This window comes from Pristis pectinata, chromosome 24 (assembly GCF_009764475.1).
Source record: "Pristis pectinata isolate sPriPec2 chromosome 24, sPriPec2.1.pri, whole genome shotgun sequence".
NCBI classification, from domain to species: Eukaryota; Metazoa; Chordata; class Chondrichthyes; order Rhinopristiformes; family Pristidae; genus Pristis; species Pristis pectinata.
This window is the reverse complement of record NC_067428.1, coordinates 28,273,246-28,300,129: the sequence shown is the minus strand read 5'-3', so window position 1 is coordinate 28,300,129 and position 26,884 is coordinate 28,273,246. Positions and strand designations below refer to the sequence as shown.

At 41.4% G+C, this 26,884-nt stretch overlaps 1 protein-coding gene across 1 annotated transcript in view; it reads right to left on the bottom strand.

Annotated features, from left to right (window-relative positions):
* Positions 1 to 26,884, bottom strand: part of LOC127582679 (nuclear receptor ROR-beta-like) — a 70,390-nt gene that overhangs the window by 13,642 nt on the left and 29,864 nt on the right. The window contains 8 exon segments of the mRNA XM_052038221.1: positions 727 to 848; positions 2,286 to 2,678; positions 2,681 to 2,698; positions 5,908 to 5,970; positions 5,973 to 6,020; positions 6,023 to 6,046; position 10,804; positions 10,883 to 10,968. Coding sequence (XP_051894181.1) covers positions 727 to 848; positions 2,286 to 2,678; positions 2,681 to 2,698; positions 5,908 to 5,970; positions 5,973 to 6,020; positions 6,023 to 6,046; position 10,804; positions 10,883 to 10,968 — 755 coding nt within the window.

Below are 26,884 nucleotides of genomic sequence, written 5' to 3'. Positions count from 1 at the left end.
CTGTTTGTAGCGCGGACAGTTCGCAAATTGCAAGTGCAGTCGCGAACCGAGTCTGACCCAGTCCAAGGTGCCTGCAGCCCGCAGCAGCCGGCAAATCTGTCCTGCCGTCTCCCAAATGCTCCTTCGTATGTACAGGCAGTACACAAGTTGGGTGTTCATAAGCCAGTTCTAGATTTCCTGGGTTTCAGTATCGAGTAAACATATCGGGCACCACACCTACTATAGTAATGCAGTGACTGAGGCAAAGTCATTCCCTAAGTTGACTGAGAAAGTAGAAAAGGTATCGTTGGCAATCAAGGATTAAAATGAGGAATAAAATCTCAATGAGTTTTCGTTCATGGGTTTCCTCCAGGTGCTCTGGCTTCCTCCCACATTCCAAAGATGTACAGGTTAGGAAGTTGTGGGCATGCTATGTTGGCGCCGGAAGCGTGGTGACACTTGTGGGCCGCCCCCAGAACATTCTCAGTAACGCAGAAAGATCCATTTCACTGTGTGTTTCGATATACATGTGACTAATAAATACCTATCTGTCTATCTAAACATTCTCATCCTGGCATAAGTTTTAGTGGAACTATTTAGTTTGGTGTAAATGAGATTGTTGTTTTTAATTACATTTTTAAAGTACAAAGATAAATTGAAATAACCAGGGTGGAGAGCTTGTCCATAAACCAGTTGGTTTCAGTTTATTTTTTTTTGACAGGTCTCCTTAATGGGTTTAAATTGTACCTTATTTTGAAAGTTCCTTATCTCCTCCTGTGTATACAACTGCCAGGCAAGCTGCTTCAACTCCTCAACAGTGTACTGGCAAGTCTCGAGGTGGGATTCTACCACATTCTGTGATATTCGATCTGGATGAGAGAAGAGGAAGCAGGATTTAAAGGGGCAGTACAAAGGTCTGGGTTCAAGGCTGCCAAATTGATGGAACTTCATCCACATAGCTTGTTGCCTTGGCCGAAAAAAAACCCAGCAAAGATAATCTCTAGGCTCTTGTTTCTATTTCTTGCAAAATAGATCATATTCTGCATCAATTGTTGGACTTGTCCCCTGCATTCTCATGTTCAAAACAAAATCATTCACCAAGTCAGTAGTGAGTTAAGGAACAGGCCTTCAAGGACCTGAACCAAAAGGACAACCAAGAGGCTAGCTCATAACCAAGATGATTTAGAAAGGATTTAGAATTACATATTTAATTATGTAGAGAAAGTGAAATAAAGAGAGGGAAAGAAAGGTTAGATAGAAGGAGAGGAAGAAAAAAAAATGTGTATGTGTGGTTAAATGCAATAGTTGTACCTCTGTGCTGTGGACTTCACAAATATGGCATTTTGGTCATTTTGCTTTTGGGTCACCAAAGACATCAAAACACACTGTTATGAAATTTCACCTCCATAGCCTGCAAATAAGTTTGCCCCCTCTTTTAAATTATTTGAGGGATGCACGTATTCAAACAAAAAAAACCTCACAAGAAAAGAAGGCATGCTTCCTTCATCACTGGGCAGAGAATATAAGAGTCAGGAAGTCATGGATGCAGCTGTATAAAACTTTGATTACGCTGTGCTTGGAGTATTGTGTACCGTTCTGGTCGCCCCATTACGGAAGGATGTGGAGGCTTGGAGAGGGTGCAGAAGAGGTTATCGGGAATGCTACCTGGATTAGAGGGTATTAGCTATAAGGAGAGGGTGGATAAACGTGAATTGTTTTCTCTGGAGTGCCAGAGGCTGAGGGGAGACATCGTTGAAGCTTATAAAATTATGAGAGGCATAGATAGGGTAGATAGCCAGAATCTTATTCCCAGGGTAGAAATATTGAATGTTAGAGGGCAGAGCTTTAAGGTGTGAGGGGGAAAGTTTAAAGGTGATGTGCAGGAAGTTCTTGTTATTTATTTATTTGATTCTTACAGAGAGTGATGGTGCCTGCAATGCACTGCCAAGGGTTGTGGTGGAAGCAGATACGATAGTGGCGTTCAGGAGGCTTTAGACAGGTACATGAACATGCAGGGAAGGGAGGGATACGGACCACGTGCAGGCAGAAGGGATGAGTTTAATTTGGCATCATTTGGTACAGGCACTGTGGTCGAAGGGCCTGTTCCTGTGCAGTTTATTCTATGTTCACTAAGTGCGTAAATGCTTATTTTACAAAATGGATAGAATAGAAAAGGTTTGGGATATCATTGGATGGAGGAACTAAACTGGGCCCAATGGCCTCCTTATTTATAACTTTGTGGACTGCAAGTGTTATGATACCCCACACTTCTACCTACTTACTTAATACGTAGTGGCTATACATACCTATCTCTGCCATTGAAATTTCAGTGGCCAGTTGACTATTCTCTGGAGAGGGATACGAGAACAAACTGGGCTCCAGCATTATTTCATATATGGACTCCTGTTTTATATGTTTAATTTCATTTACATCCATGGCAGATTGATCCGGAGATGGCTCAGCAGAGGCTGAAATATCAAAATTATAAAAACTGCTTCCTCCTTCGGGGGTCAGTGGAAAGTCAAACAGGAGCCCTTCTGAGAAGGTGCTGCCGATATCATCCAGATCTGCGAGTCCACTACTGACACTATTTGGGTAGCCTCGTGCAAGTCCCTCGGAATCTTCCTTCGTTGCCAGCTGCTCTTGGTGCTGCTGATGCTTCTGAACTTCGGCATAGAGACTGTCACGTTGCTTTTTGACATCCGACCAAACTTCACAGCTGTAGAGAACAAGGAAAAGCCCTTATTGATAACCTTTCGATTACCTCTATTATAAAGTCATAGAACTGTAGAGCACAGAAACAGGCCCTTCGGCCTACCGTGCCTAGGCTAGTCATGGAGTCCCTGTCTATACTAATCCTATTTAACAGCCTTTCGTGCCCTGGCATTCAAGTACTTGTCCAGGTGCTCCTTACATATTCTGAGAGCATCTTCTCCCATCACCCACACAGATAGTGTGTTCCAGATTGCGACCGCCCTCTCAGTGAAAACAAATATTCCCTCACATCCCCTTAAATGTCTTACTCCTTACCCTAAATTTGTTAATTGGTTTATTATTGTCACATGTACTGAGATACCTACATAGAATATAATAGCACAGTACAGGCCCTTCGGCCCACAACGTTGTGCTGACATTTTATCTTGCTCTAAGATCTATCCAAATCTTCCCTCCCACAAAGCCCCCCATTTCTCTATCATTAATGTGGATATCTAAGTCTCTTAAATGTCCCGAATGTATCTGCCCCCACAACCTCTGCAGGCAGTACGTTCCACGCACCCACCACTCTCTGTGTAAAAACTTACCCCTGATATCCCCCTTATATTTTCCTCCAATCACCTTAAAATTATGCCCCCTCATGTTAGCCATTGTCGCCCTGGGAAAAAGTCTCTGACTGTCCACTCGATCTATGCCTCTTATCATCTTGTACACCTCTATCAAGTCACCTCTCATTCTCCTTCTCTCCAAAGAGAAAAGCCCATAGCTCACTCAACCTACCCTCTCCAATCCAGGCAGCATCCTGGTAAACCTCCTCTGCACCCACTCTAAAGCTTCCACATCCTTCCTATAATGAGGTGACCAGAACTGAACACAATACTCCAAGTACAGTGAAAAACTTGTCTGGCATACCGTTCATACAGATCAATTTATTACAGAGTGCATTGAAGTAGTACAGGGTAAAACAATAACAGAATAAAGAATGAGGTGTTATGGTTATAGAGAAAGTGCAGTGCAGGTAGACAATAAGGTGCAAGGTCATAACTAGTTAGATTGTGAGGTCGAGTCCAACTTACTGTACTAGGGAACCGTTCAATAGTCTTATAAGAGCAGGACAGAAGCTCTCCTTGAGCCTGGTGGTACATGCTTTAAACCTATGCCCTCTAGTTTTAAACATCACTTCCATGGAGATAAGTTTCTTCCAATCTCCCCGATCTATGCCCCTCATCATTTTGTGTTAATCCATCAAGCTTTGTAGCCATAACTTGGTGTGTATTAATCTTTTAGGTATCTTGGTACTTAAATAAAACGACACATCTTTGTTTACAAAGTTAAGCCTTTCTTCTAAACTCAACCAACTTTAAATTCCCCATTTCTGCTTATTACTTTGAAAAATTTGAAAATTGGTCACTTTTATCCACCACTGAAAAAGGATGTTGTAAAAAGTGAGAAAAAGAGTTACTTTTGCCAACATCTTGGTGAAAGTAACTCTTTCACATTGGCACTCTCCAGCGGTATAGTGCAGGTGATGAGTGATTGGCAAAGTTACCCCTTTTCTCTCCACTCCCCCAAAATAATCTGAGCTTCATGCCTGAGAAAGAACCAATGCGGTTAGAGAGAGCAGTTAGCCCAAGCCCAGTAAAAGTAGTGAAAAGATGTTTGACAGTTACCCAGAATAGACAATAAAAAGTTATGTACCTCTTTTGGAGATAGTATGCACATCACCATTTTTCATTTATATGCTGTTCTTTTGAAAAAGCCCAATCTTAAAAAGGACTTTTAAAGAACCTTACCAGCACGGAAACAGGCCCTTCAGTCCGAGTCACATGGACCATCAAGCACCTGTTTACATTAATTTTATTTTTGAAAAATTTATTCTCCCCACATTCCCATCAACTCCCCCCAGAATCCACCACCCACCTACACACTAGGGGCAATTTACAGCAGCCAATTAAACTACCAACACGTACGTCTTTGGGTTGTGGGAGGAAACCAGGGCACCTGGAGGAAACCATGCAGTCACATGGAGAACGTGTAAACTCCACACAGAGAGTCAAGATTGAAACCAGGTTGCAGAGCTGTGAGGCAACAGCTCCACTTGGCAGCACATTGATTCTCGTTCATTCCATGCACAAGGCAAAGGAGTCAGAGAAAAAGAGTTATTCTCTCAAATACTCACATCTCTTCTGCAGATAATGATTAAAAACATATCAAAATATGACAGTAATTGCTCTTATGTTTATAAAAGCAGCACAAAAGATATACAACTTCAACTTTCTTCCATTGCAGATATTTAAGGCAAGAAATTGAACTGCAAAGCATTGGAATAAAAAGCTGAGACTTTAAAAACCAAGTTTTATCAAATTACATTTTAACATAGAAATTACTGAGAATTTCCCTTAATGTATATCCTATTTTTTAGTTCCATCACAAACGCTCCATTAGTCAAACCCTCATAAATATGTCATTGCCTCTTGGCAAGGAATTAGGGCTTGTAGCAGGATAATGTGCAGAGTTTCTGTGAGCTGCAGATAAAAATAACAATTTGGAAAATCTCTGGACTGCTTTGCATTCAGTCTCACACTAATCCACTGAGTGAATCTGAACAAAAGTACTGGGAAGCCAGACTGGTCAAACTTCTAATTGTCCCTGCTACCTGCAGTGAAGTCTGCTGGATGATAGAAGAGGCTTCAAGTGGCGAGTACTTAAAGGAAAGATAATTGGAAATGCATCATGTCTGTACCAAGGTGCAGAAACCAGAGTAGGAGGTACTTGCCATCATTTTTTGGGATGAAATGCTCCAATAAAATTTACAGTTTGGCCAAGAATCTGTATATAGGTCTAACATACTGAACTGAAAGTGAGACAAGGGCACCCCCAAGATGAATTAAACCCGAACCAGTCTACGTGCCAGAAATCAGCCAGATTTTCACTTAAGTGCTGCAGTATTTTTTGACAATGGGAATCCATTGTTGGACCTTGAGTCAGTTCTGGGTTTGAAATCAGCAGGACTATCTGAAGTCAGGCCAACTTACAACTAATCGCGGCTAGTTCTCAGAACTGCATCACAGCCACATCTCTCTTTCTCGTGCGTGCGCTGCGCACCACACACACACACACACACACACAAGGTCAGCAGAAAAATTGTTTAGCATTAGGTGATCGAAGACAAAAAATTCAGATTGTTAAATGAGTTCCAGTTTTCTCCCTTACCATCACGTGACATTCCAAGAGTAAGACACTTCTGCAAGCGACAGTGCTGGCAGCGATTCCGATGGTTCGATCAATTAGACAATTCCTCTGACGCGGGCAGGAGTACGCGGCATATTTTGTTGGCTCCTCTGAAAAAACCCTGGTTCAGATAATGGGATTTAACAAAGTTTACAAGCCAGTTAGTTGGAGTGTCAATTTGGGATTGCACACAGCACTTCCATTGTCTTCTGGCTTAAGACCTAGATATTGCCAAGTAATGGCACTGCTTGAAGCACAGGTTGAAACTCTCCAGTCTGACATTCTGTGGTCGGACAACTCCCGTGGTCTGGCATGTTTCGAATCTGTAGTACAGTTCTCTCCTTAGTAACTAATTCTAACTAAGATCTAACATTAACCAAGATCTAACATTAACTAAAATCTGTACCAAGCTGCAGCTAATTAACCTATCAGTGTAATTTTTGCAATCTCAGCCGATAGCTTTCTGACTTATGGAAACTTCAGGTATGGACAGTTTCTTAGAACCCTTGCATGATCTAGCAAGTCTATACTTAAAAAAAAGCAAAAAACAAAGTGCTGGAGGAACTTGGAGGGTCAGGCAGCATCTATTTTAGGTCGAGACCCTTCATCTGGACTGCAAGAGTAGAGGGGAGATAGCCAATATACTATAATATAGCACTATAATATACTGGCTATCTCCCCTCTATGCTTTTAGTTCTGATGAAGGGTCTCAACCTGAAACATCAACTGTCCACTTCCCTCCATAGATGCCGCCTGACCCGCTGTGTTCCTCCAGTGCTTTGTTCCTGCTCCAGATTCCAGCATCTGCAGTCTCCTATGTCTCCTCTTAACAAGGACAGTTCTCCTCCTCAGATGAAGATGATCGGGGGCAATTTCTGCAGTCTGGACTTCCTGTGGTCTAGCACTTGTTGGGGGCCCAAGGGTGCCGAATTAGAGAGTTTCAACCTGTAGCTGTTAACAGATTCATAACAATGTGATGTTCCTGCGTTCAATATCTACCTAATGACTAATTGCCTGTATAATAATCTAGAGTGATAATAATCTACTACCACTACTACTAAAAATAATAATCTACTAATCTAGAGTGAACCCTGCATATCATGTTCCCTGATGGACTTGCTGAATTTTTCCAGGTGTTCTAATTTACAAAGAGATATTTCAATTTCAGTAAATTTTTTAAAATGAGGATTCTTTGCTTAGCAACTACTGGTATAGAGAAGCCACCATTCCCTACGATAAGCCCTAAAAGCACTTAAATCCAGAATTACATTATTTTTGAATTACATTGCTTGGCGCTGGATTAAAAAAATGCTCCCCTTTCCATGGAAGTCACTACCACCTTCGTCCTGAATGACATATTCAGTGTCTTATAGTTGGGGGAAAAAGCCTGGTGCATTGGAAATCTTAGCCTGTAATTTCAGGAATGCTGTTGGTATTTGTGCTAAGTTATTTGGACCAATAAACGATCCATTTTCAGATGAATCCCTTTATGCGGATTTTGCTTTTGCTATAAGGCTGAAGATCACTTTGGGACATCTTGATGAGTACAGAAAAATTGCAGAAATGGAAACAAACAATATGCTGGAAATACTCAACAAGCCTGATTGCTTCTGAATGACCTGTTGAGTATCTTTAGTACTTTTGGTTTTTATTCCAGATTTCTGGCAATCTGCTATATTTTGCTTTTCCATATAAATGCAGGTATTTCTCTTAAACCTAAAAAGCATTTTATATTTCTGATGTTTTTTGGGAAGGACTTTTAAAGGTACGTTTCTCTTGTTCCACTTCCTCAGAAATGCTTGTGTTGTGCATTGTTTGGCAGTTAACAGAACAGGACAGCTTGGTCCAGGAGTCCAGAGTGCCACTCCTAACCTGCAACCTCAGAGTGTTGCAGGAGGAATTGCAAAGTCCTGGAAGTGATTTATGATTGGATCAAAGAGAAAGTGACATGTTGCCAGAGTTGGTGCCAATATAACTCAGTGAGTACCAGGATTATTGGTGAACAGGACAAGGGACCCATTAAGGTAAAGGCAGCAGAGTTTTGAATGAACCCAAGTTTACAGAGGGCCTGAGGTGAATAGCATACTAAATGGGTCACTTGGAATAGTTAATGACAACTATGAAAGGTGGTTGTTATTTTGGCCTGCTTAAAATAACAAAAGCTTACATAACCATTGAGGAATTTTGTAACTATGACTACATGCATGAAAAATGTCAGCTAAAAATAAATATTTTTTTCTTAAATTCAAGTCATGGTCTCAGCTTATTCAATGCTAATGATGTGTGCCAGCTCTGCTATCAGAGTTACTGGTCATGAAAATTAAAAAAAAGCTGCAGATGCTGAAAATCTGAAATAAAGGCCAAGCAGATCAGGCAGCATCCGCGGAAAGAGTAAGTTAAGGTTTCAGGTTGGAAAACCTTTTGTCAGGACTTGGAAAGAGAGACAACAGGTTAGTTTTCATTAGCAGAGAAGGTTGGGGAGGGATGGATAGAACAAAGGGAATATCTCTGCTAGGGTGTGACCAAATGGGTTAATGTAGTAGTTAGAAGCAGATTATGTTCTTTGTCTATGTTGTGTGTAGTTAATAGCATTGCTGTGGGACATGCCCTGCTCAGTTACTCCCAGTGCTACTCTGGCGACATACTGAAGAGCATTGCGATATCAATTTAGTGGAAATCTTTTAGATACAGTGAGAAGCTGAGAAAGATGACTGTCCCGTTGACCACTGCCCATGCTATTGTCTTCTGTAGGACACTCTCTCACTTTCTTTCTTTATCTGAAACCTTGCACAGAACCAAGCTTTGGCAAGAAGCTTCATATCACACTCCAGTTAATGTAGATCTATTTTTATTGCACCATTTTGCCCCATTTGGTGACTAGGTAATAGCTAAGAACTCACAGAAAAGTAAACATTTTAATATTAGAAATACCATGGAAACAGGCCCTTTGGCCCACTGAGTCTGTGACGACCATCAAGCACCCGATTTTCCGCTAAGCCAACCCTAATCTATTTTATTCACCCCACATTCCCATCAATTCCCCTTGATCCTATCACTCACTTACCCACTAGGGGCAATTTACAGTTGCCAATTAACCTACCAACCTGCACCTCTTAGCAATGTGGGAGGAAACCAGAGCAACTGAAGAGACTCACGCAGTCACTGGGAGTGAGAGGAGGTGCAAATTGCACACACTTTAAGCATGGAGTTTACATATTCCCTCTGTGACCAAGTGGGTTTCCGCCAGGCCACTCTAAATTATCCCTCAGTGTAAGGGAATGGTCAGAGGATCAAACGAGCGTGGACTGGTAGGAGAATAAGTTGAGGGGTACAGGGAAAAGAAAGGGTAATAGGATTGATGAAGTTGCTCAGTGGGGGAGCTGGCATGGACCAGATGGGTTGAATGGCCTCACTCTGTGTCATAATAATAATGTACATCTCCTTTGTATTTTATTGAGGATAAGATGGGGCCATGCATTAAGACAACTGCAACATATTCCCAGGTAGAATTAACTTCTTATCATAAACTGCTAATAATTTAACATTAACTATCCAAACTGTGCAAGGATAGAACATAGAACGGTACAGCACAGAACAGGCCCTTCGGCCCACAACGTTGTGCCGACATAGCTAATCCCTCCTACCTACAGGATGCCCATATCCCTTCATTTTCCTCTCATTCATGTGCCCATCCAAGCCCCGCTTAAAAGCCCCCAATGAATTTGCCTCCACCATCCTATCAGGCAACACTTTCCAGGCATCCACCACTCTCTCAGTAAAAAAAACTTACCCCTCACGTCTCTTCTGAACCTACCCCCCCTCACCTTAAATGCATGCCCTCTGGTATTGGATCGCTCAATAAACAGAAAAAGATGGTGCTTACATCTCTAAGAAGATCAACCTGCCAAAGTGATTCTTCTGGTTCCATGTCACAGTTGATGGCCCACTATCCTCCTTCCACTTCCCTGTCTCCATTCAGGATGTACCGTAATCTCTATTTTTTCCCCAGTGGTATGCATGAACAGCATGTTAGTCAACTCGTAGCATAAGAGGTTTATCCAGAGAGACTCAGGATTCAGATGAAGAAAAAGGTTTCATTGTGAAAGACAGTGGATAACCTATGAAATTCACTGATGACACCATTGCTGTTGGCCAAATCTCAGGACGATTCCATCATGATCGTGATGATTCATCATGATCCCATGAACACTACCTCATTATTCCTCTTTTGCACTATTTATTTTTGTAACATAGTCATTTTTATGTCTTGCCCTACACTGCTGCCGCAAAACAACAAATTTCACGATATGTCAGTGATAATAAACCTGATTCTGATGGGGACCCAGCTTTATTACATGGGTATAGAATACAAATGCTAACTTGATAGAAGGCTTTATCTAGGTCACCATTCCAATACTGTGCTCCATTGAGCAACCTATTTTAGGAAGGATATCAAAACCTTGAGTCCAAAAGGAATTCGCTATGGTAAAATTAGGAATGAGAAGCATTAGTGATGAGAGAAAATGAATGGGGACCTTTACATTAGAATAGGGAATATTAAGAAAAAAAAATCTAATAACAGAATGTCTTTTAATTTTGAAGTGTTAAGGTAAAAATCAGAAATAACTTTCTAGTCATTTGTAACTTGAGAACATAAATTGAAGATCATCACAAAAAGCACAAGGTTAAGAGAATTTTATTTGCACATAAGAGAAACCATAGTAGCTGGTAAATGGGAAGATGACAATAATTTGAGAAAGACACATTCAGAAGGATGTGGGCAATGACCTTAATTAAAAACTGCTCAGTAGAATTGGTATAGGTCCAATGATTGCCTTCTGTGATCCTATTTTAAGACTTTAAGTAGGTTGGCTCCACCCTCCTGGAGGAACAATGAAGTCAGAGGGAAGGGGAGATGATAAAATAGGAATTAAGTAGTTTCTGTGGTCTCACTTACTTTACATCCTTCACAAGTGATGACTCCATAATGGATCCCTGAAGATTTATCTCCACAGATTTTGCATGGTATCACTTCGATTTGGGCTGTAATATGGGGGGAGGGAAACAAAAAAAGAGATTAAACAATGATTTCACAGTCACGTTCAATTGAGTTCCAAACCTAGAAAAAATTTATTCCTTTCCACAGGTTTTTTTCTCCTAGTCTCCGGATATTCCTGGTAGAACCATACCAAACCACAGACTAATATTATCTTCATGTTCCCCATATTCAAAAAAAAACAAGCCAAAACTTACCTAGTTAACAATTCTCAGCTATAGTTCACCTGTTGTAGGTATATTCCATAGGCTGCCATGGGTTAGGAAAAAATATCACCCTGCACTTGAATAAATCAGCTTACTCTGCACATCCCATTGTATACAAGGATGCCTTTTTAAATTTGCTCGTTCAGTGTGTGGACATTTCTGGCAATGCCAGCATTTATTGTCCATCCCCAATTACCTTAATAGGCAGTTAACAGTCACTCACATGATGGGTCTGGAATCACTTGTAGACCAGACTAAGGTATGAATGGTAGACTTCCTTCCCTGAAGAACATTAATGAACCATGTATTAAAAGATGTGTGTGCTATGAAACCAATTTTGGAGTGGATGCTCCTTTGACTACAGACCTTGTAATGATATGAATCTAATGGGCTGGATTGTACTGGACCCAGTCTGTGCCTCACCTGGGGTGTCTGCAGCCACACTTAGCCATTGGAGCTGCATGACTCCTGATGTGCAGCCTGCTTTGCTGCTGCAACAGCTCTGTGAGGTGGTGGGGTGCAGGGAGCATCAGGTGGAAGTGAAGACCCCAGCCAATAGACCAGTTGTCTTCCATCGGGTTGAAGATACAGGAGCCTGAGGGCACATACCACCAGACTTAAAGACAGCTTCTATCCCACTGTGATAAGACTATTGAATGGTTCCCTTACACAATGAGATGGACCATGACTTCACAATTTACCTTGTATGACCTTGCACCTTATTGCACTGCACTTTCTCTGTACCTGTGACACTTTATTGTTTTTACCTGTACTACCTCAATGTACTCTGTACTAACTCAATGTAACTGCACCGTGTAATGAATTGACCTGTATGATCGGTATGCAAGACAGGTTTTTCACTGTACCTCGGTACAAGTGACAATAATAAACCAATACCAACTCGTCTCACCTTCTGGCAGACTGTGCCATCACAAAGCTTTCCCCCTTATTTCTACATGTCCAGGATCAAAGACATTTAGAAATATTTGAAATAAAATTACAAAAATCATTGAAAATACTGAAACAAATAAATTAAAATTATTAAGTAAATAAAGACATTCTTTCATTTACCATTTGAGAGAGTGAGGTGCCCCACTCAAATACCTGTGGTGGATGTGCCACCTCTCGCTGGCAGAAAGCTGAGGATCTAGATGCGATGTGTATCTGGACACGCTGCTCAATATCACACAGAACTGGTGCTTGGATTGTGCTTCAGTAGGTAAGACAGGCAGCCAGCTGACCTCCAAAGCATTCCAATGCTTCTGCGCTGCAATGCATGGGTGCCGAAGTCATGAATGCACCGGCACATGCGCTTTGTTTTCTCCACTGGTTAGCCATTAGTGCATTCTGACCCATTATTTGCACCCGTATCCCTCTGCTCACATGTAGAAAGTGAGGATACTTGTAGATTAATGCAATCGCACAGAGGTGCTTTGCCACACCTTTACCATCCCAGGGCAGCTGGATAGAAACACTGAATCTAAGAGGGACCCATCCTGGGAGTCTCTTGCTTTTCAAAGTTGGCATATAGCTGATATTCCAAAGCACTCAGATAAAATCAGGTGACATCCGAAGATGATAGCAATGCTTTTCCCCAAGAGGTGAAAATCTAGAGTGGGGGAACTAACTCCTTCTAACTGCCGGAATATGTCCAGTGACCTAAATGAGAGGAAGAGTAGGGAACAAATGATACCTCCCACAGGATTACACCTAACAGTCCGTCTACAAATGGAACTCAAACCAAGGTACCACTTGATGCTGCCTGTCTGGATCACGGTAACCCATGGAAAGAAGAGGGGCCCAACACTTGTTCCCTGTTCAGAGAAACCTCATGTTTTGCTCAGTGGTTTCAGAGTTCTGAGTGGCTCATGTTCAAAGGTCGCGCAAACATGACTTGCTTTATGAAAGTAGAAAGTAAAAATGGTTGAAATATACAAATGCTCCCTTTAACCAGACACAACATGACACAACACAAGCACCTCACTGATAATTCTTTTAACATTTCTGAAGACTGTGAGCCTCAAAAGATATCAAACATGGTTACTTACATTCAGATGTTACAGATTTAGGTAAATTTATCACTACTGTAGTTGCTTGTGAGAAAATAGTCAACTTTTCAACAGTAAATATACTTTCAACTGAGGAAGTTTTGTTCTGAGAATACAAATATCCCTTGTGAATTAGCGAAGCAATGCATGACATCAGATCATATGTTTTTTGCTTTGTTTACCCCTGACATGCTTCTTTTTATTTCTTTTGCACACTCCATTTACTGTAATTCCAAAAGTTTATCTTCTGAAGTACGTCAGTGATTTTGCAACTGACCACACGATCACAAATATGAAATACATTTTCTAGTAGTAAACAAGACTTCCTGATGGATTTTGTTGGCATGTAACAAACTTAAGGTCATCAGTAAATAGTAGTCAAGAGAGTTTAACAGCACAAATTAAATGCTGAAGATATTAGAAATCTAGAAGTAAAAACAAACAAAACTGGGAACGCATTTGGAAGCCTTTATGGAAAATTGATCACGTTACAAGTCCTTCCTTAAAAAAATTCTACCACTTAACTGATTCACTGGATCTGCACTAGTGAATATTAAATAAAAATGTGAATAGATTCACATATGATCCTCCGTATACAAAGATTCAGATGAAGCTTTCACATGGAGTCTTACAGCATGGAAACAGGCCCTTCAGCCCAACTGGTCCACGCTGACCAAGATTCCCATCCAAGTGCATCCCATCTGCCCGCATTTGGCCCATGTCCTTCTAAAGCTTTCCTACCCATGTATCTCTCCAACTGTCTTTTAAAAGTTGTTATGGTACCTGCCTTAACCACTTCCTCTGGCGGTTCATTCCATATACATACTACCCTCTGTATTAAAAAAAAAATTGCCCAAGTTCCCATTAAATCTTTCTCCTCTCAGCTTAAACCTATGCTCTCTAGTTCTCGATTCCCCAACCCTGGGAAAAAAGACTGACTGCATTTGCAGTACCTATGCCCCTCATTATCGTAACTGTACAAGGCTTTACACTGTGTTGATGAGAGTTTATAGCACAGCATGTTAGTGACATTGAAATAAATTGGTTTATTATTGTCACATGTACCAAAAGTACAGCAAAAGATTGGTTTTGCATGCCATCCATACAGATCATTTCATTTACAACAGTGCATTGAGCTAGTACAAGGGAAAGCAATAGCAGAATGCAGATATAGTGTTACAGTTACAGAGAAAGTGCAGTGCAGGCAGACATGAGGTCAAGAGTCCATCTTATTGTACTCGGGGACCGTTTAACAGAAGCAGTCCTTGAGCCTGATGGTATGTGCTTTCAGGCTTTTGTATCTTCTGCCCAATGGGAGAGGGGAGAAGAGAGAATGTATTGTATGTACCAAGTTTATCTTTGGCACTGTTGAATAAGATGGGAATTATATTGCTCCCTTGACCAGCTACATTGGGTGCCGTGGTATGTATGATCAAGCCCAGGAACTAGTGCGCTCTTATAGTGAAACAAAGCGACAAGTTCTTTAAAACAAACTGTACTGTGAATATTGAAGAAAAAAGCTGGTATTGTGAGAGCCAAAGCAACATAATATCATGCATAATATAACAATACAAATGATGGCAAATGGGTCACAGTATACTAGCAAGTTGATAATCTTCTCATTTAAAGACATGCTGAGGATGGACGATTACTTAATCCAAAACCTTTAGGATTAGCTGAAATCTGTAAATTTAGGACAAAGGAACTAGGATGAGACTGTTAGGGAATACATTCATTAAATAGCTAATCCCTGCACTGCAATTTACGGTGCCTTTTTAGGCAATAGCCTTGTGTGTAGGTTGTTAAATGAATGTGTTAGGTTGGAATGGTAGGACCCTGAGGAGTGTTGTAGAACAGAAGATAAGATCTTTATTAGTCACATGTACATCAAAACACACAGTGAAATGTATTTTTTTGTGTAGTTTCTTGGGGGCAGCCCGCAAGTGTCGCCACGCTCCCGGCGCCAACATAGCATGCCCACAACTTCCTAACCCGTACGTCTTTGGAAGGTGGGAGGAAACCGGAGCACCTGGAGGAAACCCACGCAGACACGGGGAGAACGTACAAACTCCTTACAGACCAGCGGCGGGAGTTGAACCCGGGTCGCTGGCTCTGTAAAGAAGAACCTAGGAGCACAAGTAGATGGTTCCCTGAAAGTAGAGTCACAGGTAGACAGCGTGGTGGAAGGAAGGCTTTTGGCACACTGGCCTTCATCAGTCAGGGCACTGACTATAGAAATTGGGATGTTATGTTGCAGTTGTACAAAACGTCGGTGAGGCCACTTTGGAATACTGTGTTCAGTTTTGGTCACCCTGTTTACAGGCAAGATATACAAAAACCATGAGGGGTGTAGATAGGATGAATGCACACAGATTCCTCCCCCCCCCCCCCCCCCCAGGGTTGGGGATCGAGAACTAGAGGGCACAGGTTTAAAAGCGAGAGGGAGAGATTTAATAGGAACCTGAGGGGCAACTCTTTCAGCCAGAGGGTGGTCAATATATGGAACAAGCTGCCAGAGGAAGTGGTTGAGGCAGGGTACATTAACGATATTTAAAGACACTTAGACAGGTACACGGATAGGAAAGGTTTATAAGGATATGGGGCCAAATGGGCATCTTGGTCAGCGTGGACCAGTTGGGCTGAAGGGCCTGTTTCCATGCTGTACAAGACTGACTCTAAATCAGCTGACATGGAAATTTGACCTTGCAAAAACAAAAATGGCTGTGTCAATGGAAACTGGCATCAAAGAAGTCGAGAATTTCTGTTCACCATGAGCGAACGGTACAGTTGCCATACCAAATTCACCACCACAAAGCAAAGTGTCGAAGCAGTACAGTTTAGACCGATTCAGTCAGGTGCTGCGCAGTGGCCCTCACTCACCTCAGTCTTGTCGGTTTAATAGAGCAAAGTGTTTTTCATTACCTAAACATCACATTTTAAACAGACTGCAGATCCGATGCCAAGACAAGAAGCTGAAAACAAATTCAATAACAATTCAAAATACAACAGAAAGGAAACTTAGTTTGGACTTCATTCATACAATGATGAACAGATTATGCAATATCTCGCCACATACAGTAACAGCAGCAAACAGACATGCTTCCGAGTAACTGCGCTGAGTAAGAACTAAGGAACTGATGTGCAAATTGATACTGCTGCAAACCATTTGACATTGTGTGGGAGACTGTTAAACAGAAAGCATTACCAAATTGAAAAGCCACTCTGCTGAGGTTTCATAGAGTGAAATGCAGTGCTCAGTGCAACTTACTGAACAGTGAATACAATTATCATCACAGCAAACTATGAAAACAGACCAGCTTTCTTGCAAAAAGGCTGAATCGAAGTTGCAACTTTGCTACCAGGTTGGATCTTTGCATGAACATTAAAAAACTGCAGCTGCTGCAATTCTGAACCAAAAACAGAAAATACTGAAACACTCAGCAAGTCAGGCAGCATCTGTGGAAAGGGAAACAGTTAATATTTCAGATAAAAGACTGTTTGTCAGAATTAGTAAAGTTCTGACACAGGGTCTAAGGACATGAAATGTTAACTTGGTTTCCCCTCCACAGAGGCTGCCTGACCTGCTGAATGTTTCCAGCATTTTCTGCTTTTGTTGCACTTAGACATATTGTCAGAAAGTTATTATGATATGTTTGAAGACACCCACACTGTATGACAGGGGACAGTGCACACATTTGTAAACTGGACCAATGCAACTCCAGATGTCCCATGCACTGTACAAAGTCAAGAATGAACCTGGAGAGAACAAAATGGTGTGCTTGTGAATTGAGTGGAAAGTCCATGGCAACAGTCATTATGCCGAAGTAAACAAAATGGAGGGGCTGTGCGGGAGACCAAAGTCACACTAAATTACTAAACCAAGTTGTAGAAGATGAACATATAGTTATCCACCACACAGAGTTAGCCGGATCAAAGATATTCACAGAATGGGACCTCACCCATGTCTACTCACAATTCAATGACAAGATAGTCAGGCCGTACTTGAACAACAACATTGCATATGTATGAATGTGCTACGGAAGAGTTGAGGTCTGTTGACAAAGGAAAACTGCAGATGCTGAAAATCTGGAGCAACACACAAAAAATGCCAGAGGAACTCAGCGGGTCAGGCTGCATCTAAGGAGGGAAATAAACAGTCAACATTCGAGCCGAGACCCTTCATCAGGACTGGAAAGGAAGAGGACAGAAACCAGAATAAAAAGGGTGGGGGGGGGGGGGGAGGGGGAGGACACAGGGCTGCCAGGTGATAGGGGACCCCAGGTGGGAGGGGGGGGGGAATGATGCAAGAACCTGGGAGGTGATAGGTGGAAGAGGCAAAAGGGCTGAAAGAAGATGGAATCTGATAGGAGAGGACAGTGGATGATGGAATAAAAAGGGAAGGTGGGGGAACCAGAGGGAGGAGTGTGTGGGTGAGGGGCACGTCGTGAGGTCTGTATGTCATTGTTTACCTGAAGAGTTTATTTCTGACAGTGGAGCTCACTTTCAACTTACTCTGCTTGCAGACTTTATGAAAAGAAGTAGTATCAAACGTGAACTTATTCCTTCAAATTATCTGACGAAGTGAAGCTGGCAAGAGTTCAGCCACTCTCGAGAAACAAAGTGTTGCGGGAACATTCAACCTTCAGCACGAAACGTCATTTGGGCAACTACTTGCTGAAATTCAGGATAACTCCACACAAAGAGATGATCAAGACACGCTTGAGCCTTGTTCCACTGAATGCAGCTTCTAGAAAAGAAGCAGTTGTGGCAAAAATGTCGCTGTGACACTACGCATCCTCCCCAGGATATGGACACCTGATTTATGGTCACCCCGTACATATGAACGGGCGTCTGGGAGACCAGTGGGATGGATTTGCCAGGGCCGCAGGCATCTTCTGCCAGATGGGAATGGAGTGGGGCATTACTGTGTGCTTTCTGCTTGCCTTTTCTTCCAACACCCCCCCCCCCCCCCCCCCCCCCCCACCCGAGCCACAACGATGAGTGGAGCCGAGCAGACTCACTCGTTCACTGAGTCAGCGAGGCCAGCTGGCAGCCATTCTTCCCACACCTTCTCGGTCTCCCATCACAGCTGTTTCTGTGATCCTCCCCCACACGTTTCTTCTTCATTTCCGACTTCTGAAGAGTTCTCAGGAACAGAACCCTGCCATAACATGGGGACTGCCTGTTATCAGAAAGAATGTAATTCTAAGCAAAGCTAAATTGTTTGTCTTGTTAGCCCATCCAGCAAGTGAAGCCCTTATAAGTGCAAGATAGAAGTCATAGTGGAGGTCCCAAGAACCAAGAGACATTTAGTTAAAATTGGTGACAGAATCGGAGGTGTTCATGTAGATCAAATGACCTCTGATAGAGATGAACTGGCTCTGGATGGTGAACCACTCAGTCATGAAGTTGTATCCGAGTTGGATTCACTGCAGACTTCACGAAGAAAAGAACAAAATCAAAACAAGAAGACAAACAGCTCCTCCGAGCTCAAACCCAGAAACACAGTCCAAAAGGTGATATAAAACTAAAACCGATAGGGATGCAAGGAAAGTGTGAGACTAGATTTATGTTTATTACTTATTAAATATATTCAAGTTACTTCTGACTCTCTACTGAAAGTGAGGTGGGGATATACACAAAACTAGCTTTCTTTTTCAAAAAAGTGGGGGATGCTTAAGTGTGAACAAGCTGTTATCTACACACCTATCTGCATCCTGATTGGACAGGAGTCATGTGGGATATAGCTTTAGTAGTTAAGTTCAACAAAATATTTCTTGTTTAAAGACCTCTTCAAAAGTTTATTGTTCAGCAGAAATTGTTAAGTTGGTAAAGATTTATTTGAATTCATCTTGGGACGGAACAGATGAGGAGGAAAAGAATAAATTCTAGAGGATTGATTAGAATGCAAAAGAATACATTTTCCTCTAGGCTGTCATGAATGGAAAGGCTGCAAACTCGATATCTGCAATGGTACATTTTCATTTCAGTGAAATTAATAGAAAATATACTCACAAACCAGAAAGTGAAAGTTCAACGCTGCTGTCCAAACAGTAATAAGCTCCATCTGTAAATCAGACTGGGAAGTGTACAGGTTGGAAGTTTTTATTCCCTAATTTATTATATAAATACCATTTATTCATAGCTTGTAGCTAAAATAGGCTGATATTAATGAAGTTTTCTTTTGGCTCAATCCTCCATATTAAGACTTATATTTAGCACTGTAATACCCAGAGAATATTACATAAGTTAGTGTGAAATCATCAAGCCTTCTCCTTCTGCAGAGTGTGCCATCCATTCACACACTCTTACCTCCACTGAATGATTTTCTGGAAGTCATGTTTTATTTAAACAGTTGATAATTACCAAAAGCAAATGAAACAAAACTTGGAATATTCTGCCAGCTCCACTATTCAATATAGTCAGATTCCCTCCACAAATATCCACTCTTCACTTCAGGCTTCAAATTAGTTCCTATTGTGAAACATAAACTCGAGACTTTTTGAGTCAAGAAAAGGAAGAGAGCAGGTTCATTTTATAAGACCAACTTGCATTTACATGGCACCTTTAACATGGTAAAATGTTCCAAGGTGCTTGATGTTCCCACAGGGCTGTAGGGGAGGGAGTTTCAGGATTTAGATCCAACGATGATAAAAAAAAACAAAGGCGATATATTTCCCAATGATGGGCAACTTGAAGTGTAAAATGTAGGTGGTGTCCCATGTGCCTTGAACACTTCCCCTTCTTGGCAGTGAAAGATCACAGGTAGAGGAGATGTACCTCAGCGAGTAAGTGGAATATATTTTGTAGGTGGTACACAGTGATAATATTAGTGGTGGAGGAAAGTAATGTGGAGGATGGTGGATGAGGTATCAATCAAGCAAGGGGGCGACTTTGTCCTGACTAGTGTCGAGGTTGTAGTCCATCATGTTCCTGATCTGTCCTTTGTAGATGGTGGAAAGGCCTTAGGAGGTCAGAAGGCAAGTCATTCACCACAGGATATCCCAACTCTGACCTAATCGTGCAGCCATATTATTTATCTATCTGGTCTAGTTGAGTATCTGGTCATTGGTGACCTCACCACAGTTCCCACTTAGTTTTATTGAGAAAGGACATTGCTTTAGAAGTCCATTGCTTTAAATCCACCCAAGTCACTCTTTATGGTTTTTATTTACTCACTGACAGCATCTCTTATCTCCAGAATTTTGCATGTTTCTCTATGATTGCAGTTATAAAGTCTTAAAAGTTATGTCATACAGAATGACTTCTTGATAACACAAAACAAAATTGCTAAGAAAAATTAACTCTCAACAAGGTGAGTGGGTAAATAAAAATAACAGGAAGCTTCAAAGGAAACAAAAACATTTCCTGTTCGGAGTTAGGTCATGTTTTTCAAAAAAAAACTTCACAGGTTATATTCTGCTGAAAAAGCAGAAGGAATGAATTCCTGTAAGAACTTTCAGTCAGTTACCTACAACATAAAGAACTTCTTGTGATTTTTCTGAATGAAGCTTCACAAATCTTTTATATTACTTAGAGTTGGAATCGCTCCCCTGCAGTTGCAATTTTACAGGAACACAGCAAATTTTATAAATGGCAAAGGTTTCTTGAAGTGGAACAGTCTACACTTTATTGATAAAGAATATGTGTACATGCTGACGCCAGTTTAAGTAAAATGAAACTATAGCACAAGGGCTTTTTTTTGTTATTTAAAGTAGTACGCAGTGAGAGTTTCAGCCACTATACTGAGAAGGCACATCAGTAGTTTCTGGATCACAGATAGTGGTGTACAATTGGCTAATGGGTACCAGTGAACAAGACACCAGTGTAAGTCATCGAATTTACTGGCACTGCATAAAATCTATAGAGTCAAGCTTGAAAATCATTTTGCTATTTGGAACATTTTACTGTGGGATCAAGACAGATTTGATGGTATTACTGGAAAGTGCTAAGCTTGCTTGGCTGGGATTACAGAGGCCCTTCTGTGAGGTTTGCAAGGCATTAATATTTTGCGGGACAACAAACAAGCAGTCGCATTTAAAATCTCAATGCAGCAAGGCCAAATCAAAATGCTGTAGATGCTGGAAAATGCTAATAATACCTTGCAGAACAGACAGCATCCATGGAGGGAAATCTGTTTTTTATTTCATATCGATAGCACTTACCATATTTTTAACGCTGTTGAAAAATTGTGAAGGTGAAACTTTCAGTTGTCACTGCAAGGATGTCAGCCTCTAGTAATACTCAACACTGACTTCTATGTAAGCAAGTGCACTCAGCAGCCAAGACCTTTGCAGCTCTCGGCACTAATGACCAAAGATGAATTTCACCCCAAAAAAAAAAGTTTGGAGTAATCATATTCTCCAGAATCATTTCTCAGAGTGCCTGCAGTTATCAGGATGGAAATGCAACAGATTTAAAAATAACATTTATTTACATCTATAATTTTTTCAGCCTTTTAACAAATATAAAATTGGCATCTAATCAAAATTTCAAATATATTGTCATTTTCTACATGTCATACAACAAGCTCTTCCAGCTTCATTTTCCCCCTATTTGTAACTACCTTTGATGAAGATATTCAACACAAAGTGATTGAACTTTCTGCCTGTTTTCTGCAGGAATGCACGTCAAGGACTGCAAATTAATCGGCATGTCAGATTTACCAACGCTCTGTCTGAATGCACCATAGAGAGAGATTGTGACACACAGATTAGCTAAGGAAAATCCAGAAACCGCATGGGTGGAGTACGTTTTAAAAAGTCCAGCTGGTATCTTGGAAAAAAAAACCCTGAAAAAACTGAGTATGAAGTTTTAAGTGTCCCATTTTGGTAACTTGACTAAGTTCTGATTTACAATGGGAAGGAGTCTTCATTTCAAAACTGCACTCAATATTCTTTTTAAACTATTCCTTTCTTCAAATTTGCACCCACTACCTGCTACCCTCTATTTCCCACCGTAAAGAGCACAGCAGTGCTCATACTAATAGGATTTAACATGGAAAGTTCCATCAATCTTCCTTCAAACTGCGTTACTCAGTTTTCAGTTCCACAAATGTATCTAATCATCATCCCCTAACCCAACAGCAGGGTTTTGTTTGGAAGCTTTCAGACTCTGGAGCCACAACACAAAGTACACCTGTAATCACCTACTTTTATCTTACTTGCTCACTTGGTCTGCTACGCGATTCTGATGATAATTTTCCCCTTCTGATCCGATTGCTCACTCATTGAAAAATGAGCAACAATGAAACAGTTCCTGAAAGCTGACTCACTTAACCTGGCACTGAGGCTCGGAGTGGAAAAAGACCTTTTTGTTTGAAAATACCCAACTGAGTTCTTTAAATGTACTCCACCTAGATTGTTCCTAGATTTTCCTTAACTAATATTTGTATTGCGGTTTCTCTTTATAGCGATTGGTAATTGGTTTATCATTGTCACATAAGACATAGGAGCAGAGTTAGGCCATTCAGCCCACCGAGTCTGCTCCGCCATTCGATCATGGCTGATTTTTTTTCAACCCCATTCTCCTGCCTTCTCCCTGTAACCTTTAACCGCCTCCCCCCCCCAACTTACCAAACAAGAACCCATCAATCTCTGCCTTAAATACACCCAATGACTTGACCTCCACAGCCCTCTGTCGCAACTAATTCCATATATTCACCACCCTCTGGCTGAAGAAATTCCTCCTCATCTCAGTTCTAAAGGGATGTCCCTTTACTGTGAGGCTGTGCCCTCGGATCCTAGACTCTCCAACTAACGGAAACGTGTCAAGAGACAGTGAAAACATTTTGTTTGCATGTCATTTGTTTCCATACATTGAGGTGGTACAAAATGACAAACGATACAGAATGTAGTGTACAGTTACAGAGAAAGTGCAGTGCAGGTAAGTCAAATAAGGTGCAAGGGCCATGATGAGGTAGACAGAGATTTCAGGAGTTCTTTATTATACAAGAGGCCCATTCAAGAGTCTTATAACAGCGGGATAGAAGCTGTTCTTGAGCCTGATGGTACATGTTCCTTTCAGACAGAGCAATAGTAAATCTGTCATGCCAATTTACAGTGGATGGTGATAAAATAACTTGTCAGTCATTGAACTTCCATTTTGTTAAAACATCTTTTACTTTGCAGAAAGCCATCATTGGGAGCAATGTCTGAAATCTCTTTATTTTGTCAACTGTATGTGCTCCTACTGAGCTCCGAATAAGTAAGAATTTTTAAGATTCAAATAAAATTACCAGTGAAACTGAACTATAAGCATGAAAAAAAAATACAATCGTCCAACTGGACAAATTACTGTATTCTTTGGAGTCCTTACAAAAAAACCTGGTGTGTAATGTTCAGGGCGGTACGTTATGTGTATGTATGGAGCTGTATGCCACACCGACCTGCCTGTCTCGTGCTGTGACATGACATGGGAGATTCTATGAAGCAAGTGCTCTCAGCTTATTTGGGGAACTCACCATTCCCTCTGAGGAACCTTCCTCAAACCATTGAAAAACATCCTCAGAGAGGCACCAGGCACTTTCCTCAAACCATCTAAATGTGTCCTCAGAGAGGCTCCTCTTATAATGATCCAGAAGGAGGCCATTTGGCCTATCAGGTCCCTGCTGGCTTTCAGAGGAGCAATCCCACTGCAGGTGAACTTCACACAGGCTACACACAAGGTCAGGGACAAACCTGGGTCTTTGGAGCTGTGAGGCAGCAGCACTAACTGCTGCACCACTATGTCACCCAACTTGGTGTCCTTGTAGTGATTCTACTGAGTTCCTCAAGGACAAAGGGGGGGGGGGGGAAACAAATGAATTTAAACACTGTTGTCTCCACTTCTGGTCACACTTGTTGTGATAATTGCCTTCTGACAAACTGGCAGAAGTTCCATTCTCACAAAGACATTCCAGAAACCCGGACATAAACTCAAGACCAAGTATATCCAAGTTTTAAAATAAAACAGGGCTGGAAACACTCAGCAGGTCAGGCAGCATTTGTGGATAGGGAAGCAGTTAGTGTTTCAGGTCCTAGTCCCTTCATTGGGACTGGGAAAGAAAGAAAACACATTAATAGCAGAGAAGATGGGGAAGGAATCGGGAATCTCTCTGGTAGGGAGAGTCAATATTTGGGCCCAATATCAAATTCTCTAACTTTAAGTAGCTCACTTTTTCTTTCTATATCAGAACTGACCATTTCTGATGGTCATCAGTTTTTCCTCTTTCTCCTTGTACAGGCTGTCCGTTTGGACATGCCCCACAACCTTGCTTTCAGCAAAATCCAACACAAAGAAGCACAATAGACCTCCAAAGTTCAATAGTGCTGGAGTCGCAGGATCCAACATTTGGTCTCACTCTATCAGAGATATTTCCCTTTTCCTAACCATCCCCCATCTCCTCTGCAACTGAAAACTAACTTGCTTTCTCTCTTTCTGATGAAGGGTCCCAAACCCAAAATGTTAACTGTATCTCTCTCCACAGATGCTTAGCGTTCCCTGCATTTTCTGTGTGCATTTCACATGTCTATCATCTGCAGTTTTCTTGATTTTCATATCCAAGTTTTAGTTTGGTTCTGAGCTACTCCAGCAGACTGCCACTAAACTTTGCTGAAACAGCTGAAGATTTTTCTGATCTGTGAATCAAAGAAAGCCACCTACTAAATTTGTAACAACTCTCAGAGCAACAAAGTACTGTGGAGAAGTGTCTATGCGCGATCTATATGGCCGCCTTCAATCAGATCCTTTGAAAGCAAGAGAAACCGCTGCATACCAATTCTTGTGTACCCTAACCTGGAACTTTCAAAAGTCCCAGGGTCTAAATACAACCAAAGGAGTATAACACGTAAATGTAACCATGAAGAAGGCGCGCTAGCATTTCTACTTTCTTAGAAGTTTAAGGAGATTCAGCATGTCATTGAAGACTCTGGCAAACTTCTATAGACGTATAGTGGGAAGCATTCTGACCGGTTGCATCACGGCCTGGTATGGGAACTCCAGCGCACAGGAATGCAAGAGGCTACAGAGAGTGGGGGACTCAGCCAGTTCCATCATGGATACAGCTCTCCCCACCATCGAGGGCATCTACAAGAGGTGATGTCTCAGGAAGGCGACATCCATCATTGGGGACCCCCACCATCCGGGCCATGCCCTCTTCTCGATGCTGCCATCAGGCAGGGAGGTACAGGAGCCTGAAGACCCACACCTCAAGGTTCAACAACAGCTTCTTCCCCACTGCTATCAAGTTCTTGAACTGACCTGAAAAACCCCAATTCTACCTCGGCTATATTTCCCACAACTTGCCCTAATGTCGTTATGTTACTTTTTTGTTTATTGTGGTGTACAAGTTATGTATAATTTAAGTTTATGTAATTTATGTCTGTAATGTACTGTGCTGCTGCAGCAAAAAACTAATTTTCATGGCATTTTTTCTCTGGGTATGTATCCCCCTAACAATAATCTTGAACTTGATAACTGATTTACCCGATGCAGTCCTATTCTAGACCTGCATTGTAAAGATCAGGTTGCCCCCCACCATTCCCCCCTCCCCCCACACCAGTCCAATGACAAGTGCTCCCTTACACTGCTCCAAAAACAACCAAGCACTGCACAGGTAATGACATCAGCTGTGCTCGTCTGATATATTGATGTTTCTTCTGCGGTGTTTCGCAATCTTCAATTACATTACATTGAAAAAGAAGTGTTATGTAATTGCATTTTCAGGCAAGCATTTGTGAAATATTTTCAGCTAATAAACAGTCAATCAGTCAGAACGAAATCATAGCTTTCAAAAGGGTGTTGAAGAAACTTTGTGGTGTAGCTTCAATGCTAATGGTGTCAGCAAAATAGGTTTGGTGTTGCTGTCATTTCATTATCCTGTTCCAAATGCTGGTGTCTGCACCAACGGATGCATTTGCAAATTTCCTTGAAGTTATTTTGGTGAGTTAGTTGATGAAGTTATTTTCATTTACTGTATCTGGATCTTACAAGAGATTATGGCTCCAAACTATAGATTTGCAAACTCAATAATACAGTCAGACCCTTTGACCTTGTGTCTGTTGAGGTACAGCCAACAATCCAACCCAGGTAACGAAGCTGATTCCAGCCAAAAGGATTTGGTTAGACTCATTAACAAGTCCCCCTGAACACTTGAGGTCACCACTAAACATCACCTCAATTTTTTTTGCAGCTTTCATAATTTTTGACAAACCAAGTGTATTCTCCCACATACATATTGCAATCAATGTACAGGTACCTCACAAAATAGGAAGAAATGTATGCACTAGATTGTTTCAGAAAACAAATGTCAAACTTTACAATGCACACATGGTTGGTAGGTTTATTGGCTGCTGGAAACTACCCCTAGTGTATGGGGGTGGTAGGTGAAACAGAGGAGAGTTGATGGGCACCTGAGAGACAATGGGTTACAGGAAAGTAAATGAGGGAATAGGATTGATGGGATTGTTCTGACATAGCACAGATTCAATGGCAAATGGCCTCCTTCTATGCTGTGAAAAAAATGAGAAACATCTTATGCATCTTTATAACTTTCTTCCAGTTTATAAACAATTATCAGACAGGGGGCAATAATCTGATGAAGGCTACAGGTATTGCTATTGGTTTATTATTGTCACTTGTACCCAGGTACAGTGAAAAGCTTTTCTTAC